The sequence below is a fragment of the Chionomys nivalis genome, chromosome 17 (genome assembly GCF_950005125.1).
Source record: "Chionomys nivalis chromosome 17, mChiNiv1.1, whole genome shotgun sequence".
Classification (NCBI taxonomy): Eukaryota; Metazoa; Chordata; class Mammalia; order Rodentia; family Cricetidae; genus Chionomys; species Chionomys nivalis.
This window is the reverse complement of record NC_080102.1, coordinates 2,921,097-2,940,951: the sequence shown is the minus strand read 5'-3', so window position 1 is coordinate 2,940,951 and position 19,855 is coordinate 2,921,097. Positions and strand designations below refer to the sequence as shown.

At 48.6% G+C, this 19,855-nt stretch overlaps 1 protein-coding gene across 1 annotated transcript in view; it reads right to left on the bottom strand.

Annotated features, from left to right (window-relative positions):
* The window catches only part of Spag1 (sperm associated antigen 1), a 52,252-nt gene that overhangs the window by 9,734 nt on the left and 22,663 nt on the right, over positions 1-19,855 (bottom strand). The window contains exons 11-15 of the mRNA XM_057792535.1: positions 13,392-13,676; positions 12,924-13,023; positions 8,142-8,294; positions 3,343-3,503; positions 1,564-1,696 (exon numbers count right to left, since the gene is read on the bottom strand). Of these exons, the coding sequence (XP_057648518.1) occupies positions 1,564-1,696; positions 3,343-3,503; positions 8,142-8,294; positions 12,924-13,023; positions 13,392-13,676 (832 nt within the window). The remainder of the gene's footprint in view (positions 1-1,563; positions 1,697-3,342; positions 3,504-8,141; positions 8,295-12,923; positions 13,024-13,391; positions 13,677-19,855) is intronic.

Here is a 19,855-nt window from a genome sequence, read left to right as displayed (position 1 = left end):
GACTGGAATGGAGTGGTGGGCTGGGAGAGAGGACAAGCTGGACCACAAAGGGCCCTGCTCACTGAGCTTCGTCCTGAGACTAGCAGAAGCTTGTCTGCAAAAGATGGCGGTCCACTCGCTCTAGCTACACCTCAGAGAATGAGCTGAGAGCGAAGAAGAGAAAGGAGGGATGCTGCAGAGGGCGCTGCAGACCTGTCAGAGATAACAATGTGTGTGTGTGTGTCTGTGTGTGTGTGCGTGTGTGTCTGTGTGTGTGTCTGTGTGTGTGTGTCTGTGTGTGTCTATGTGTGTGTGTGTCTGTGTGTTTGTGTGTCTGTGTGTTTGTGTGTCTGTGTGTGTATGTGCGTAGCTGGGACTAAGGGAGGACTGACAGCCACTCTGGAGGAGGGCAGTAGAGGTGGGCGCACCCAAGGTTACTGCCTGCTTGGGGAAAAAAGGGACCAAGGGTGATCAGCTTCTCCAATAAGGAAGTTCAGGAAACAGATCCGGGACGCACAAGGCTAAGAGGCGAGTGGAGATGGGTGAGGGAGGGATGAGCTGGTCTAGAGCATAGGAGAGAACAGGGATCCAGATCTTACAAGCAGCAAAACGCCGGGCAACAGGAAGCCCGCAGAGAGGGGAGCCAGGCACTGAGCTCCGTGCCATCTAGCCAAGGGCTAAAGGGTCTTCAGAGAAACCTGTGAGTCACCCCTGCACGGGCAAAGGCTGAAGAGAGGGGTAGAAACTGTTGGCTTTAGTGACGACGTGTGGCCAGCACACACAGGAGGGATGTGTACAAAGAGGCTAGTCAAGAATTTATCGGAGGGGCTGGAGAGATGACTGGGCAGTGAAGAGCCCTTGTCCTCACGGTGCACCTGGGTCTAGTTCCAGCACCCACAGGGTGGCTCACAACCATTTCAACCCCCTTCTGGTCTCTGCAGGTACCCTGCATGCACATGGTATACATCCATCCATCCAGGTAAAACACACATTTAAAAAAAAAAAAAAAAGACTTAAATGGGGGGAGGGGTTGAAATGATATAAGTACAGTATTCACTTATGAAATTCTCAAAAAAAAATTTAATCTCATGAAATAGCTAGATCAATGCTTAAAACTGATCCTTTATTCTTCCGGTTACTATTCCCTACCTCCATTATACTCTACTCCCATCAAATTACTCTCCTAGCATCAAATCCCAGAAGTACCGCAGTGGTAAAGATGGTTCTAGAACAGCCTGCCAGTTCCTGCTACACCCTGTAAGAGAGGCTTGTCATTCCTGTAGCACGTTAGAAGAAAAGGACAGTGCTTTGAAGGCCATTGGTCACCCCTCACCCTACCCCCATGCCCCAGCTCCCACACTGGACAGAGCTTAGGCCCAGCTTGCGGCAGCCTGGACAAGCAGACAGGGCAGGGTCAGATCAGGACAACAGCACCAGCCCTCCACTGTTCCCAGTCCCTCTCTAAGTCTTACAGCCCAGCTCTTCCAGAAACACCAGGACAGCTTGCACACTGATTGCTAGAAGCATTACACAGAACTGGCAATGAATGTGTTTTATTTAGCTAAGGCGTTACAGAGAACTTGCCTGTTTGTGTATATGGCGCACTCCCTGCTGTTGATTTTTAGGCATTCGCTGTATTTACTGATGGCATCTTTATAGTTTTTGTCCTTTACAAGTTGATTTCCTTCTTCCTTAAGGGCTTGAAATGTTTTTTCATCTATGGGACCAATAAAATAAGAACATAGAGAGAACATTCCCGTAAGTACATCGATAAAACATTAAGAGTGATTATGGGTAGACCTCCATGGCAAGTCCTGTGCTTGCTCACCGCGAGGAGCTGGGCTAAAGAGAATAAGACAAAACGTTAAAGAGGAGATGCTGCTGAATGTATGGATAATTATGACGCTGCTACTTTCAGATTAGAGAATAAAATGCCAGCAATGCGTTGCACGTGTTGGCATGTCTTCTTTTCTCCACTGGGATTCTGGAGACACGGCAAGAACCGTGTGAGAGACGGATAGTCAAACCACACACCAGGACGCAGCTGAGCAGACGGCGTGAGGTGGGCCAAACATGACTGCTTCCACGACGGGAGGACCACAAAGCTGAGGCTGGAGCAATGGCTCAGCGACTAAGAACACTTCCTGTGCTTGCAGAAGACCCGGGTTTGGTTCCCAGCGCCATGGCAGGTGTTTCAGACTCTGTGGGCACCAGTGCTCACAGACACATACTCACACAGGCACAATCTTAAAAACTGGGGACTGGAGAGATGGCTCCCTGGTTAAAAGCACTCGCTGTCTTTTTTTTTTTTTTTTTTTTTTTTTTTTTGGTTTTTCGAGACAGGGTTTCTCTGTGGTTTTGGAGCCTGCCCTGGAACTAGCTCTTGTAGACCAGGCTGGTCTCGAACTCACAGAGATCCGCCTGCCTCTGCCTCCCAAGTGCTGGGATTAAAGGCGTGCGCCACCACCGCCCGGCAAGCACTCGCTGTCTTGCATACACATGTGTGTGAGCACTTTGTCTAGATGTACATATGTGTACCATATATGTGCCTGGGACCTGAAGAGGTCAGAAGAGGGTATTGATTCCCCCGAAACTGGAATTACAGATGGTTGTGAGCCATCACATGGGTGCTGGGAATTCAATTAACGTTTGATGACGTCAAACTTTTAAAGCCTCATGTGGTATTTACCCAGCATCCAAATTTTCTTACTATATATTTGCATATTATCGTTGGAGAATTTATTTGTGATGTGTATGTCTGATTTGTGCCACAGCAAGCACAGGGAGCTCAGAGGCAATTTGGGGCAGTCTGCTCTCCCCTCCCCCACAGATTCTGGAGACTGAACACGGGCCTTCAGGTTTGCATGACAAGCCCTTTGACACACCAAGCACCTCACCTGCCCTGAACCATTTTTTTCAATTTTTTTTATGTGTATTGGTGTTTTGCCATGGGTGCCAGATCATCTGGAACTGGAGTTACAAACAGTTGTGAGCTGCCATGTGGATGCTGGGAATTGAACCCGGGTCCTCTGGGAAAACAGACAGCACTTTTTATTTTTTTTTTAATTTTTTTAAGAATTTTTTTAAAGATTTTATTTATTATGTATACATCATTCTGTGTGCCTACAGGCTTGAAGAGGGCACCAGATCTCATTTTGGATGGTTGTAAGCCACCATGTGGTTGCTGGAAATTCAACTCGGGACCTTTGGAAGAGCAGCCAGTGCTCTTAACCTCTGAGCCATCTCTCTGCTGAGTCATCTCTCCAACCTGATTCATGTTCAGGCTCCACCCCCTTTGCTCTGCCCCAGGATACCCCTGTAGCTCAAGATGCCTTTGAAGGAAACACGGGTATTCCTTCTCACCTGCGATGCCAGGCGGGCAGCCGCTGGGATGTGGCTCCTGGTCTGGGGTCTCTGCAACAGGATGCCAGACTCGCAGGGGCTCAGACGCTGGTACAGCTGGGATGGGTGGCAGGTTCTCCCGCCATTTTGGTCCATCTTGCTCCATTAAGATCTTCGTTATCCTAAAGAGAGAACGAACAGTTGATGTGATCAAGGAATTAGTGCTTACCTTAATAAAGGTTGAATCAAGAGTCAGACTGACTGCCTGGCAGGTGGTAATACCTTTAATCCCAACACTCGGGCAGGGGTAGGCAGATCTCTGTGAGTTCCAGGACAGCGAAGTTGGTTACACAGAGAAATCCCCTCTCAAAAAAAAAAAAAAAAAAAAAAAAAAAGAGGAGGAGGAGAAGAATCACAACACTGACTGAGTTGTGTCTAAGTGTGCTTCCTTGTAGAAAAACACACAGTCCCTATAAAGTGCTTCCCAGGGATTTTAAAAGCCAGGCATTGATTAATTAGATCATTTTCTTGTCCTTCTTGCTTTTTGGTTTTTGTTTTGAGATAGGGCCTTACTGTCCTGCCCAGTGGAGCTCTGAATTTGTGACCCTCCTGCCTGTCTAGCTGAGATTATAGGTAGTGCCTCCAGGCCCAGAGAGACCATTTTCTATTCAAAATAAAATTGTAATTTTTGAAAAAGTGAAACATGCAACTAAAATTCAGAGCTGGGAAGGAGACTCCCCCAGTTACTCTGAAAAACAGCTGGGCATCCTTCAGGGTTTGTTTGTTCAAGCTGCACCAGGTGGTGGCTGAGACAGAGGCACAGCCCGTGCTGGCACAGAGGAGGCCAGCTTCTCCCTGGACACAACTGCTTCTTAGGTGCCACGCGCATCAGCACAGTCCCCATGTGTTCTTCCGTTCCTAAATGTATCCATTTATATTCTTCTCATACGAATCAAGGTCAGAAATAGAATTAATGGAGTATTCACTAAGGCCTTATCTTAGTGAAAAAAGAAATTCTTTTTTTTAAAATCATGTTGCTGATTTTTTTTAAGATTTATTTATTATGTATACAACATTCTGCCTCCATGTATGCCCACACGCCAGAAGAGGGCGCCAAATCTCATTACAGATGGTTGTGAGCCACCATGTGGTTGCTGGGAATTGAAGTCAGGACCTCTGGAAGAGCAGGCAGTGCTCTTAACCTCTCAGCCATCTCTCAACCTTAAAATTCAGATTACTATTCTTGGTTATTGTTTTCCTCTTATTTTAAACATAGAGGCTGGGCATGGTGGTGCATGCCTTTAATTCCAGCACAACTTTTAAATTCCATTAAAAAGTGACAGAGTCTTGAAGTCGACTGCTCTGAAACTGCCTTCGTACGCAAATGTGCGATACCAAGCTCAGAACGCTAAACATGGGATTCCCATTGTGCCTGGCATTCCTCGGCTGAAACAGGAAGAGAAACAGGCAAACAAGTAAAAACCTACCCAGGGTTTCCACAGACACAGTATTGGCAATAGCAACATGGTGGAAACCAGCAAAGAGACCATCAACTGATAGACCAATAAAAAATAAAAAAAATAAAAAAAAAACAAAACAGAAAGACATGATCTGTGCATACGCAAAGAAGACATAGGAAAGTCAACACTGGCAGGGGTGGCACTGTGGACGAGATGCAGAACCGTCTTCCGACACAACAGCATGTAGTCTATGGGATATCTGAATGGATGAATCACAGGAGGCAGGCAGCGCACGCTGGCTGCAGTGGACTGGGGAAAGGGAGGCAAGGGCGTGGCTGCCTGGTGGCGACAGGGGTGACGGAACCAGAAGACATGGTAGCTGCACACTGCCGCGCTCACGAGATGCCACGGTGCCACGCTTTAGGGTGTTTCACCTTGTGTAAATCTCATCTTATTTTTTTAAAAAGGACAATGCAAGCTGGGCGGTGGTGGCGCACGCCTTTAATCCCAGCACTCGGGAGGCAGAGGCAGGCGGATCTCTGTGAGTTCGAGGCCAGCCTGGTCTACAAAGGGAGTTCCAGGACAGGCTCTAAAGATACAGAGAAACCCTGTCTCGAAAAAAACAAAAACAAAAAAAAAAAAAACAAAACAAAAAAACAAAACAAAACAAAAAAAGGACAATGCAGAAAGCTGAGAAATTAGAACCAACCTGGTCTCCCACACACATCTCACACCATTCAGACTATGGCCACAAACTCTCAGCCTATCATTTGGCTTCCTGAAATACCATGGTGGTGAGGGGCACATGTGTGCATGTAGAGGCCCAAATGTGCCATCAGTCTTCCTCGATCACTGTTATTTGTTGTGGTGGGGTCTCCCAGGTGAACTCAGAGGTCACCTATCCGTGAGTCTGGCTAACCGCTCACTGGAGACATCCCATCCTGTCTTCCAAGTGCTGGAATGATAGGCAGCAACCATCTTACCTGGCATTTACACAGGTTCTGGGGATCCAGATTCTGGTCCTCGTGTCTGAGGTCCAGAGCTACCTTTTCAGACCTGACAGACCCTTGGACAAGGCCCTCCTCTCTGTCGGAACCTCAGATAGTACCTAGAACTGACTACAGCATGATGCTCTTTCCCCAAACTTCCCCTGGACGATCTCTAGGAAGGATGGGGATGAAGGACAGCAATTGCCTAGCCTGCATGATGCCCAGGTTCAATGCCACAAACTGCAAAAGGGATAGAAAGAGTGAGAGACAGAAGGGGGAGGGGGGCACTACCAGGCTGAAGATATTAAAAGCAAAACCCCAGGCAGAGATGTACATATGCTGTCTGTGTTGGAGAACACGCTCGTTCATACAATACCTCCTCATTTGGGATATCAACCTTGCAAGGCACTGCAGCTATGATGAAGGCTATACCATAATCCCTGGCCTTAAGAAGCTTCCAGTAAAATGCCAAGAAAATGAACCCACAAAAAAGATGCATTGAAGGACACTCCTCCCTGGAGCCTAATCCACACTTGGGAGTTCATACTTGCTTTCCTTAATAAATCTATTTTGCTTTAGTAAAACACATACACATGAACGTGTGCACGAGGGAGGGGAAGCAAAAAATATAAAAATTGAAATGGACACTGCTGTGGGGCACTGAGAAAGGGAACCTAAGAGTGTTGGATGGAGAGAGCTGGTGGGCCAGGGTGCTTCCTAGAAGAAATATGCTCTCTCCTAAAGTAGAAAGAACCAGAAGACCACACAGCAACCCAGCCTTCAGGGGAGCAAGTGACTGGCAGTGTGAGGTGCTGTGTGGTACCTGGTTAGGCTCTCTGGTTCTACTGGGTCACAATCAAGGAGCTTGGGGATGCCCACAGCTGGGTCTTGTCTAGTGTAGCCATGGGCAACCAATAAAAGCCAGTGTCTCCTAACTGGAGAGCTTGGTACTAGAAGGGTTTCCAGTTTGGAAAATTCTATTATTATTATTATTAGTGTTAGTAGTTTTTGAGTTAGGGCCTCATTATGTATCCCTGGCTGGCTGGAACTTGCTACATAGACCAGGTTGGCCTTGAACTCAGAGATCTTCTTGCCTCAACCTCCTAGATGTGTGCCACACTGCTTGGTGATTTCATTGTAGTTGCTGTTGTTGTTAGAATGGTTGCATATATAGGGGTGTGCGTGTGTGCATGTGTTTGTGTGCACACACATGCACATGCTAGAGCACACATGTGGGTGTTACGATGAGACCATTCTAAACCTGAAATTCAAGTAGGCATTCAAAAAGTTTCCCATTGTGAACCATTTTTAGAATTAGGGATGCTCAGACGCATGTATCCCTTTCTTCTGGTTGACTTGGGGGGCTGCCAAGGAAAAGCTCCCACCAAAGCTGAGGGCCTGGGGAAGGCGGGGAATGACTGGGAAATGGATTCATGTGAACCAGGCCACTCTCAATGTCAACCACAATGCTCAGATCCTTCTGGGGTCCTGCTAGCACCATCCAAGCGGCCTGCCTCGGCCCTCTACACCGCCCCCCCTCCAACACCTGCCCTACCCGGGGCTCTGTCTTACGCTGCTTCCCCCTGACTATATTTTAGCTGGCTGAGAGGCAGAAGCCAAGCCACCTCTGCCTTTTGTCTTTCGCAGGGTGTGTGAGGCATAGCACACTAAGACCAGCACGGGGTCCCGGATAGTCAGAAATGCTTTAAAAGCTGCCACATGGGAAAATGTCCTGGGAGGCATAGTTTTCCATTTTTACCTGAGTGCTGACCAAGTCTGTGTTATCAGGGTTTGAACTCGGGGCTCTAAGCTGCACTTCCAGCCCCAGAGTCTGAAGATCCTTGCCTTCTCATTCTCTCCCATGGCGTAAGTTGCCAGAATTCTAACTAGATCCAACTCTTGGCAGTCCCATCACTAAGTAATACCCCTCCTCTTTGGCAGGTGCCTGCTTATCAGGGCGCACGAGCAGATGAACAAAGCATCCCTCCTGGGCATAGATGACAGGCGGGGTTCCCCCGACAGGTGTGGTGCCCACAGTGATGCAGAAACCCCGTGAGAAGGGTGTAGATGCAGTCTGAGCGCAGCACCTATGTAGCCGCTGCTAGTGTCCGCACTGACTTAGACATCTACGGAAACACCTCTGACATCCACATTCCAGAAGCACACGGAAGCTGGGCACACGGTGTTATCCAAAGGGAGTAACTTCACAGAAATAAGTGTAAGGTGTGAGAGGGGTAAGCCAGGAAACATGAAGGCATCATTAGAAACCGAGTTGGGAAGAGGGGGGCACTCGTGTAAAGTGGGCGTTCTTAGAGAGCCTGGCCTTTCTCTAAGGGAGGCAGACCCCTGGAGCAGCCTCAGACTCCATTACCTGTTAACACTGCTGCTCGCCAGCTGGATTCCACGGTTGATCTGCAGCACTGTCTTGTAATCCACGTAAGCTTTCCCATATTGCTCTAAGGTTTCATATGCAGTTGCTCGCCGAAGAAGAGGCTTCACCGAGAATGGATGGAGTTCCAGGGCCCTAAGAGGACAAAGAGTCACATGGCATTTACCCTGAGAAGGGCCCTTTGGTTTCTATTTAACGATGCACACGGCAGGACTAGGCTCGCGCACATCGCACCTGGTGTTTGCCCCGTGGTCCTGGCAGCACAGCAATTACAGTGTCTTTTTTTTCCTATTTTGGTTTTTCAAGACAGAATTTCTCTGTATAACAGCCCTGGCTGTCCTGGAACTCACTCTGTAGATCAGGCTGGCCTCAAACTCACAGAGATCCACCTGGCTCTGTCTCCCCAGTTCTGGGATTAAAGGTGTGTGCCACCCCTGCCCGGCAATCACTCTATCTTTGAACCCATGGACAAGAAAGCACTCTTGAATGTCTTCATTCCACAATTAAGTGTGACTTCCCTGGCATTGCAGCTTTGCAGCGCCCCCCCACCCCAGAACCAGGGCAGCCCCAGCCCCAGAGCAAGGCTTCAAGATTCACGTGGACAGCCTTAAAGTCTTATTTACAGCAAAGGAGAGGGCTCAGCCAGGAATGTGCTTGCTCTGGAAGCAAGATGACCTGAGCTGAGATTTCCCCTCACCTACACAAAACCAGTACGGCAGCGTCTGCGTGTTATCATGAGAGGGGAAGACAGGCTGGGGCTCTCTGGCCAGCCGGTCTAGGTGAATCCATGAGCAGTCAACTCCAGGGTCAGTGAGAGACTTTGTCTCGAGAGATAAAACGAAGAGTGATCGAGAAGGACACTGGATGCTGACCTCTGACCTCCACTTACACACACACACACACACACACACACACACACTCTGAAAGGGAATTCTTAATTGTACCCATATATTTAATAAGGTACCTTACTACTAAACCACAAGAACTTACACGAGTTTTCTGAAACCGGCTTGCTGGCCCTTTCAATAGTTCACTACGATTTGACGGTAAAACGGTGTCAGTGACATGGCAGAGGGAGCCCAGGACTAAACCAACCGCACTTTCTGCTTTCTTGTTAGTCAAGGGTTTTCACCTTGCGCTGTTTGGTCTGTAAAGTTCCTTCAGTATCACTACAGATAGGGTCCGTCTGTGAGTCCAGAGTGCAAAGGTGTCCCTGCCACACCCACCACACCCCCTCCATTCCCGGCAGGCGCTCACTGCTCTAGACATGACATAAACAATCAAGCTTGGATCTAAAATTGACAGAATGGGTCACATGATTCTTAGCACTTCCTAACATGGCAAAGGAAAGGGTTCGTGTTTTTATTCTTTAACCACAATCTTGAAGATGAATATGAGTTTATGAGTGGAAAGTCCATTAAAGAGAAGAATCGTCCAGCTGTAAACACGGACGAGCATGCACAGCAGAGCTCACCGGGACAGGAGGCTCCTGTGGGCAAGGCTGTCAGGAGCAGAGGCAGCCTGTGTGTGTGTGTGTGTGTATGCATGTTCAAGTGTGTGCGTGCTCAAGTGTGTGTGTGTGTGTGCATGCTCAAGTGTGTGCGTGCTCAAGTGTGTGCATGTGTGTGCATGCTCAAGTGTGTGTGTATGCATATTCAAGCATATGTATGTGTGAGTTTCCGACAACTTGAAGAGGCTCTCTGACAAGCAGGAAATGTGATGTGACTTTTTTTGGTTGGCAAATGATTATGAAGTAAAAATACTTTTGAGAACACTGTTTGTCAAACTTTTGCTTAGGCCTGATGGCCTCTTTTTGTGTCTCACATCCTAAAACGTGGAGAAGCCACGGCATGAAGTGGGAGCGGACCCTTTGTACACCACCCACATTCCCAAGAGTGACTCTGCCAACAGGCCTCTGGGGAACACTGCTGCTCAGAAGGAAGGTATGTATCCATTGATCTGCAGGCATGCACACACCACACTCATACACACAGATACACAAGGTTTTTAAATTAAATTCTGGGCTGGAAAGATGACTCAGCTGTTAAGTTTGTGTATTGTTCTTCCAGAGGACCTGAGTTTGATTCCCAGCACCCACATCGGGCAATTCACAACCACCTATAACTCCAGCTCCAGGGGGTGCAGCAGCTCTGGCCTCCTCAGGTACCCACACATGTGGCACGCACACACACACACGATTTAAAATAAATACTTTTTAAAACTAAAACCTAAAAACAGTATCTTCACAGGTTAAATTTTTTCCCTCATTTAAAATGTCTGGCTTGTTTCTTGAGTCAGGGTTTAATGTAGCTCAGGCTGGCCTCAAACTCTGTAGCTGAGGATGACCTTCAGCTTGAGGTCCTTTAGCCACCACCTCCCAAATGCGGGGGGATTATAGGTGTGAGCTCCGACTCCTGGCTTCTCTCTCAAGGTTTGACTTATAATACAGCCATCTGGTAACAGGAACTCACGGAACTCTTCAAAAAAAAAAAAAAAAAGCAAATAACTGAAAAACTAAAATAAGAAGCTTCCTTAAAAACGTGTGTAGTCTTTGGGGCTATAAGAGATCATCACACTTTCTATTAATAAATTATTCCTCATTCATACAGATTCAAGTGTATCCATATTTGGACACGTTCCTGGAGCACATCATGTCTTCTCTGGCATTAAAACAAACCTCCTGAGAATACAAACATCCATGGGTATCATCTCTGGTCCCTGCTGGTCCTCTCACCTAAGTAGGTCGGCCTGCACAGAGATCAGCAGTGACTGGCAGAGCCACATTCCTCGGCTGAGAACACAGTTCAGGGGTCACTCTCCCTGAGTTACGGCCCACCCCACTTCCCAGCAGGCCCTCTGGCTCCCTGAGGACCAGCTCCTCCTCCTATTCTAGCCTCTGTGGATACTGGGGCTGGAGTCCCATCTCTGGTTTCCTCCAGAATAAGACGCGAGAGAGGAGCAGTCATGTTGAAAGGGCGCTGGCTGCCAATCGCCACACACCCACCTCATGAGTTCACATGACCCCCTCTGTCACAGGCAAGGGTGAATGTTTACCAGGCTCAGCGGGAAAACAGAATTCAAGCTGCCCACCTAATGTTGACTAGCTCATAAAATCCTAAAAACATGGCAGTTAGCTAATGGGAGCCAGCACAACTGTGGATGAAGACAGGCCAAGCCAAAATAGAAATACTATTGCATTAAACTTCAGTTTATAATATTGGCAAAGCAATAGTAACGACGACAACAACAACCCAAAGTGCCTTAGAGCTGTTTTGACACAGGAGATACAAACAGTCCGAGCTTAATCTACATCATTAAATCCAACAAAAGAAGTGTTTGCCTTAAAAAGCAGCTCATGAACTTATTGTCCAAACTAGAGCTTCTGTGATGGCAAAGTCCGAGCCTCTCTAAGTACATGAAGCAGCAGGAGGAAACCAGGCCTGTATTAGCCAATCCAGAATGTGGGTCTGTGGATAAGAGCACTGGCTGCTCTTCCAGAGGTCCGGAGTTCAATTCCCAGCAATCACACAGTGGCTCACAGCCATCTGTAACGGGATCTGGTGCCCTCTTCTGGTATGTAGGTGTACATGCTGACAGAGCACTCACATGTAGAATAAATAAAATTTTTAAAAAAGGAAAACAAGATGTTTTATTCATGAGCGTATCTACACACAGTCTAGCAGGTTCCAGAGCACCATTGGGTCAGGACCAGAGTTGAGCCTACTGCCGACCAGGGGCCTGAGGAACCCCACCAGACAGGCCAGGAGCTGAGCAGTAAGTGTGACTGTTACCTGGAACAAGGTGACTGAAAGCCTAGAGCATCTGTGGAGAGTGGAAGGAAGTGGTCCAGACGGGGGAGCAAGGTGGTGCCAAGGAAGTGGCTCTGAGGACAATACTGAGTCACTCAGTGGCTACTGGAGACAACCTGCGCTAAACTCAGTAGAGGCACCCTGGCGACAAGTGTCAGGGAACTAGTAACTAGGCATCTCTGGTAATCCAGAGAGAGGGGACACAAATTCCCGTGGGAGCATGGGGAAAAAAAGTTTGTATAATTTTCTGAGGTTTTTTTCCCCGTTTTGTTTTGTTTTTATTTTTTTGAGACAGGGTTTCTTTCTCTGTGTAGCTTTGGAACCAACCTGTCCTGGAACTCCCTCTGTAGACCAGGCTGGCCTCAAACTCACAGAGATCCGCCTCCCTCTGCTTCCCAAGGGCTGGGATTAAGGGCGTGTGCCACCACTGCCTGGCATTTGTATAATTTTCTATAGCTGGTGTGTGTGTGCCTGTGTGTGTAGGGTGTGTGTGTGCGCGCCTGCGTGTGCAGGGTGTGTGTGTGTGTGCCTGTGTGTGTGTGTGCCTGCATGTATAGGGTGTGCATGTGCACCTGCGTGTGCAGGGTGTCTGTGTGCCTGCATGTGTAGGGTGTGCGTGTGTGTGCCTGCGTGTGTAGGTTGTGCATGTGTGTGCCTGCGTGTGCAGGGTGTGTGTGCGCCTGCGTGTGCAGGGTGTGTGTGCGCCTGCGTGTGCAGGGTGTGTTTGTCTTGTGTGTGTGCCTGCGTGTGCAGGGTGTGTGTGTGCCTGCATGTGTAGGGTGTGTGTGTGTGCCTGCGTATGTAGGATTGGCGGTTTTTTACATTCCAGTCACATCAGTGAAACCAGCCTTGGAAATCTAGGCTCTTACACAGAAAACTTGGAAGGTTTTTAAACACCACCTCTTCACACTGCCATACACCCATCTCTTGGCAAACCTGGAGTGCGCTTGTTTACCTGTTACAGTCCTGGACGCAGCCGCTGCAGTTCCCTTCTTTGAGGTAGCATGCTGCTCGATTTGAATACAAGATGCTTAGCTCACCCGCACTTTCACTTCCTAAAACCACATTTAATTAAACACAGTTAAAACCGCGAGCAAAACTACAGCTCACCAAAATGACAGGACCGCGGTCTCAGTGGCACTGCGGTCGGTCCCACAGCCTGCTCATCCTGCAGAGCTCCTAGGAGCTGTCCCCGCACTGGCCACACGGGGAAGGTAGGGCAGACCCATGCAAACCTGCCTGGCCGGCACCGGCTCCGAATTCCAAAGTATTGCTCACGTAGGTCGGAGTGGCGCGGTGCCCTTAGTCACCAGGAAGGAATGCGGAGCCGGTGCCTGTCAATGCGCGCAGGAGGCCGGCTTCTGTCCCAAGCCCCGACTGGAGTAGCCCGGGGACCCCCAGGGACCAGGTTCGGCTCCCCTACCTGCGGGTTCCAGCTGTGCTATCGCCGCCGAGTACTGCGCGGCTGCCTCGGCAAACTGCCCGCTGCGGAACAGCTCGTTGCCGCGGCTCTTGAGGTCACCGGGATCCCGAGAAGCTCGGGGCTCCCCGGAGTGCGGGTCGTCGGTGCTACTGGCCGTCTCTGTCTCCCGCGGGCCTCCCGGCTGCTCGGCTCGCGGCTGCGGTGTCCGGCCCCGACGCGATTGCCTGCCGCCCTCGCTCCTGCCCAGCAGCTTCTTCTGGATGTTGCCCATGGCGCTCGCGGCCGCTGTGGGGAGAGCGCCCGGGAGGTGAGTGCATCCCCGGACTGCGATCCGGCCTGGCGGGTGCGGGCGGCGCCACCCCGCGCGGGCGGAGTCCCAGCTCCCCGCCGCCCCGAGTGGGCGTCCTGCCCGCCCGCCCGGTCCCAGGATCCCCGAGGACCAGGTCCAGTGCCCTGCTGCACCGAGGCAGCCCGAGATTTAACTCCTTAGCCGCTGAAGAGCAGGTGACTGAGAGCTGGTCTTTCAAAGCCACCTCCTTCACTAGGACCACGCCTATCCAGGTAGAGCTTGCATTCATTCGCAATTTAGGAATGAATGAAGTCACTAGAATTTGAGCCACCCGAGAAGGACTATGCCTAAGGCCAGGGAACTAGGAGAAAAAACAAAGCAAAACAAACAACAACAACAACAAAAAAACCAACACCTGGTCATTTGAAAATAAAGTCAAAGTGATTTTCAGTTCATTTCAAAATGAATTCAGCAAAATCATAGAAAGTGTTAAACAAACTTAAAGCTTAACGAGGCCCTAAAAAGAGAAAACTTTCCATTCATAGCGGGATAATCACAGCCCTTGGAGGATATGACAAAGTCCAGCATGGACTACATAAGGAGATCCTGCCTCAAAAAAATAGAAATAAAACAGTGAGTTTTCCATTTAGACGCCTTATTCAAAGTCAAAATTTCTTTTTAAAAATTCAACTGTGAGTTTCAGGCATTAATAACTTGATTCTAGCTTTAAATATGAAGCGACATGACTTCAATTGTGGGTGTCTTATCAATGTTGAAAGTAGAGTAACTAAATGTGCCGAAGCAATGCTTAAAAACAATTAAAAAAAAAAAAGCTGGTGGTGCACGCCTTTAATGGAGGCAGAGACAGGCAGGCCTCTGGGAGGCAGCTGGGGCTGCATATTGAGACTAAATACCCGAGTTCCCAAGTCTTCTCTTTTAAACAATATCTAATCCAACTTTCCCTGGCCGTATTTCCCGTCATCTTTATAAAGAAAGGCCAAGATCTGAGACAGCAGAGAAAACCATGGTTATCTCATGAAAACCCACGGTGATGGGTTTTCATAGGCAGTGAATCTAAAGACTAGAAAACATCAATAGCTTCCTCCTCCTCCTCCTCCTCCTCCTCCTCCTCCTCCTCCTCCTCCTCCTCCTCCTCCTCCTCCTCTTTATCCTTTTTTTTCATGCTATAGCCCAGTCTGGCCTTGTACTCATGACAATTCTGCCTCAGACTTCTGAGTATTGGAGATTACAGGAGTGAGCCACCATGCAAATACAAGTTATAACAGAAAACCAATTTGAATCACCAACCAAAAGAGGCTCAATTTTGTGTAATGGAAATAAACCCCAAGAGGGGTACCTACTACTAACGTCCTCCCCAGAGGCCGACTGTGTAAGCACAGCCTGGTGTAAAAGTGGACAGAAAGAGAAAGGGAATGTGGGAAAGGAGGAGGCTTGACACCCCTGCTGGCTGAGAATAAAAAAAAAAATCACATGAATATGGCTATGAGCCATGTTTATACTAAAAACATGTCTGAGTCGTGGCCTGTGTATGACGAGGATTTCTTGAACCCTTATGACCCATTTTTATCATCTCAGCCTGTAAAACCGGTTCCATGAACTTCATACAGTACCTTATTCTCTCCTGTAGTGAAGACAAGTTCTTAAATCAAAGGTATGCTAAAACACTTTCCCTGGGTCCCTAAATCCCTAAACAATGCACCTTCAAGGGCCCCCGAAGCTCTCTGTGGAGCTGTGGTAAGACACTTGCGCCCGACTGTCTTCAGTCTGGGCTGGACACTAACCTTTTCTCCTCCCCTCTCCCCCTTTGCCTCCCTAATTCCTCGCTCACATCTATATTAAAATCTTTTCTTAATAAACCCAGCTTCTGCCTCACACCGACAGGTCTAGAAAGTCTTCCCTGCTAAGTGGGGACAACCTGCTGTCCCCGAGGGGAAGCGGATCCAGAGCTGTATGCGGCACAACGCCACAGTAGTGCTGAGACCCTGCAGCCTGTGACTAGCAGAGATGGGGGAATTTAGCACTATGTCCATCCCTCTGTGTGGCATCCCCTCATGTCTGACCAAAATGACTACCAGATGACTAGCAGGGGCCAAGGCCTTCACATATATCTTCATGAATCCTCAGACTCAGCATTGATCCCCACTTTACTAGTGGGGACCAGAGACACAAGGAATCCACTTAGTCACAGAGGGAGAGGCTAGCCCAGCTGGCGTTTGAAATGTTGGAGAGGTGAGCATAGGGGGCCTGTGGGGCCTGCAGGGAACTCAGTTGGTGATTGGACAAGGCTGGAGGACTCACTGTCAGAAACAGGCAGAAAGGGTCATTAGAGTGTGGGTGTGGGTGCAGTCACCAGACCCTGGGGGTGTCCCTGAGAAACAAAAGATAGGCCGGGAAGCCTCTTGCAGAGATACCAGAGTGACTAAGGTGACAGAACATGGACTGCTTCAGAAACCAGGAGGACTCAGGACAAGAGGAGCCAGCAGTGATCAACAGGAGAAGAGGAGGGGCCAGCAGGAAGGCCCTGGATGTGGCCATGACACAGGAAAATCTTAACAGACACAGACAGTCTGGGAGGACAGCATGCTGAAGGGTCACACACCAGGGTTAAGAGTGGTATATTTAAAGAATGAAGCAGTCGGGGCTGGAGACGCGGCTCAGTGGTTAGGAGCACTATTCGCTCTTGCAGAGGACCCAAGTTCAGGTCCCAGCACCCCCATGGTAGCTCACAACCACCCACAGCTCCATTTCCGTGGGGATCTGACACCCCCTGAGAGCACCAGGTATGCGTGTGGTATGCTTACATACATGCAAATAAAAACTTGTAAACATAAATACATTTTAAAAAGAAGAGAAGGGTAGTTCAGCCTTAGATAACCCATTCCATCTCGGACCAGGCATGGTGGCACACACCGAACATTCCAGCACTCAGAAGGCAGGGGCAGGAGGGCTCAGGTCCCAGGCAGCATGGTCTAGAGTGAGGCCCTATCTCAGGAGTAAAACAAACAAAAGGCTACATTGCCTGTGTTTGTATTTGTATGAAACAGAATAAGCAAAACCATAAAAGACAGACTAGTGACTGGAGGTGGGGCAGGTGGCGTGAGAGATGGAGTGCTGCTCTTGGGCACGAGATGGCTTTGGTGGGTGACAAAAATGTCCCCAAATTAGTGGCGATAGTTGTCTAAAACACTGCCCACTTGCCTGTAGCCCAGGCTGGCCTTGAACTTGCTATGCAGACAAGGGTAACCTGGAACTTCTACTCCTCCTTCCCCTACCTTCCAACTGTTGGGATTATAGACAGAGTCACCATGCCAGGCTTGGGTGCTCACTTTCTCCAAGTATGAAGAGACAAAGTACTAAAGCCAGACAGTCAGTGGTGTTCTAACCATCATTTCTAACAATCCTACTAGGGAAAGAGAAATACAAACAGATGGGCAGGTTCTGAGAGAAGCCCAGGACCTCCAGCCAACCTGTGGACGTTTTCTTATACAAGATCTACAAAGCAGAGGCAGAAGGGCAAGAGAAGACAGTCTGCTGACTGCCTGAGCTCAGTCTCTACCACGGAGCAGGGTTCAGCAATCATCACCTGTGAAATCAATACTGTGGCTTATGTGGTGTCTCACTCTGGATGAACTGAGTGCCCCAAAGGTACCCCAAGCAAGGCAGTCAGGCTATCGTCATTGCTCTAGGTTGCCCCACGACTAGATGGTGAGACCCTGTAGCCAAAGATACCACACACTTCCGTTGCAGCTCTTGACCAGGAAGCCTCCCCGAAGGCTAGCCTTCATAGTGTTGGAAGGTGCTAGTCAGGCTACGAGGAGAAGAAACCATGGTCTCCCTCTGCGCTGGGCCCTGCACACTATCATACCAACCCGCAAGCAGCTGTATATCCTGGAGCCACAATGGCAGGACTAGGGGGTCACCAACCATCTCTTGATTGAGTTTGAGGTCTTCTCCACAGCAGGGAATTCGTCCATGATATTTTAAGAAGGTAAAAATCCATGCCTATGAAGTCATCAGCTCTAGGGGAGAACCTACTGGTGTCTTCTTATAGATATTCAGGCTGCAAGACTGCTTCCTAAATATTCATGCTTATAATCATCTATTTGTGCTGGTCAGAAAAAAACCCTTATTGTGGTGGGTGGGGGTTAATCAAGTGATGTCTTACTTTACGAAAGCAGAGCAGAAGTAGCTATGAGTGTACTCAGCCATAGATGGGACATCTGTATCCAACACCGCCCAACACACGCACACACTCACAGACAGACAGACAGACAAAACGGACGGACGGACAGGCGGATGAACAGACAGACACGTACACCTAAGGTTCGGGGGCAGAGAGAATAGGAAGTGGACAATTGCCGGGAAATGCTGTCCTCTTGTCAGCAACTTATGAACCCAGAGCAGCTACGGTTACCTAAGTAAGACCTGCATAATAAGATCAAGCCAGCTAGATGGTCAGCATGGACGACGGAGGTCTCCCCAGTCCCACCCCAGCCAGAGTGTGCTTGGCCGTTGATGGCTGCTGGGGAGGACTTTTACCATAGGTTGGTTCCCCATGCAAAACATATATGGGCAGCACGAATTGGACTCGGTGGGTTAAATTAGTAAATAATAAAATATAGAACGGGGCATGAAGTTGAGAGGAAGACGAGAGAAAGTCCTAGGAGAGAGCTGGTGTGGGGAATCGTGTGTGTGTGTGTGTGTGTGTGTGTGTGTGTGAGATATAATATACCTGTATTAAGTTTTCAAAGAATAAATAAAGCTAAGGAATTGGGCCTGGCCACTGCAGGTGGACTTTGTAATGGAACCACAGCACCGGCCAAGGTGATAAAACACTTCTTACCAAACTTTTCCCCATGACCCTCAAAGCCCCATGGAACATGAACTATAATGACTAAGAGTTCTTTTCCCCATCCTGGGACGGGACATGCACAGTCTAACTTGGTCACACCCTTCAGGCTAGAATGTTGTTTTCCTAAAAGCAACCTAGATGTTCTTCTCGTGTCTGAAACTCAGGGACCTCATTCTACATGCCATGCAAGCATGTCATGTGGGAGAGGCATGCACTGGCTAGTTCAGTTGTGTTTATTCCTTCTCAGAGTCGAAAGGACTGCGTGGAGTCCCCAGCTCCTCATCCGTGTCTCCTTGGCTTTCATGGCGGATAGGAGGAAACTCGCTGCTCCTGATGCTTGTTTTTCTGTCAAGACTCTTTCTCTTTTTCCTGAATCTTACTTTTTACATCCCCTAATTTACACATAATTCTGGGCAGGGACCAAATGACAGGTTCTCATGGAGCAGAGATCTGTTAAGTAATAACCACAGCCATCCTGGTTCAGAATTCAAAACACAGTCGCATAAACTAAGTGGTACAGCACTTGCCTGGCACATTTGATGTGGGATTCCCCTCTGTATGCTGTGAATACCATTGGTTAATAAAGGAACTGTCTTGGGCCTGTGATAGGGTAGAGCAGAGCTAGGTGGGGAGAACTAAACTGAATGCTGGGAGAAAGAAGGAGCCCTGCCAGAGACAGACACCGGATGGAAATTTACCCAGTAAGCCACAGCTACATGGTGATACCCAGATGAATGGAGATGGGTTAAATTAAGATGTAAGAGTTAGCCAGTAAGAAGCTAGAGCTAATGGGCCAAGCAGTGATTTAATTAACTATTTCTGTGTGCTTATTTCAGGTCTGAACTGCTGAGCAGCCGGGAACCAATAAGTGGCCTCCTTCAACACACACATACACACACATACATAACCCACAACACACACCCACACACACATACACACACATGCATACAGATTCACACACATGCACACACACATAACACACACACACAGTAATGGCAAGAGAAGTTCCATTGAAGATTTAAAAAAAATACTCGGCTCTGTTTTTCCCACTGGCAAACCTAAGAACTGTCCACCTGTCCACCTTTAACAATTCCTTCAGAAATAAAATTTAAAAAGAAAAACTATCATTCAGTGCAGAAAAGTCTCAGGCACAGGGCACTTACCTGCAGTCCCCAAAGTGGGAAGTGGGGACAAGAGGATCAGGAATTCAAGGTCATCAATACTGAGAAATGTGAGGAATGACAGAGTGGCTAAGGTCTGTAATCCTGGCACTTAGGAGGCTAAAACAGGAGGATCACCATG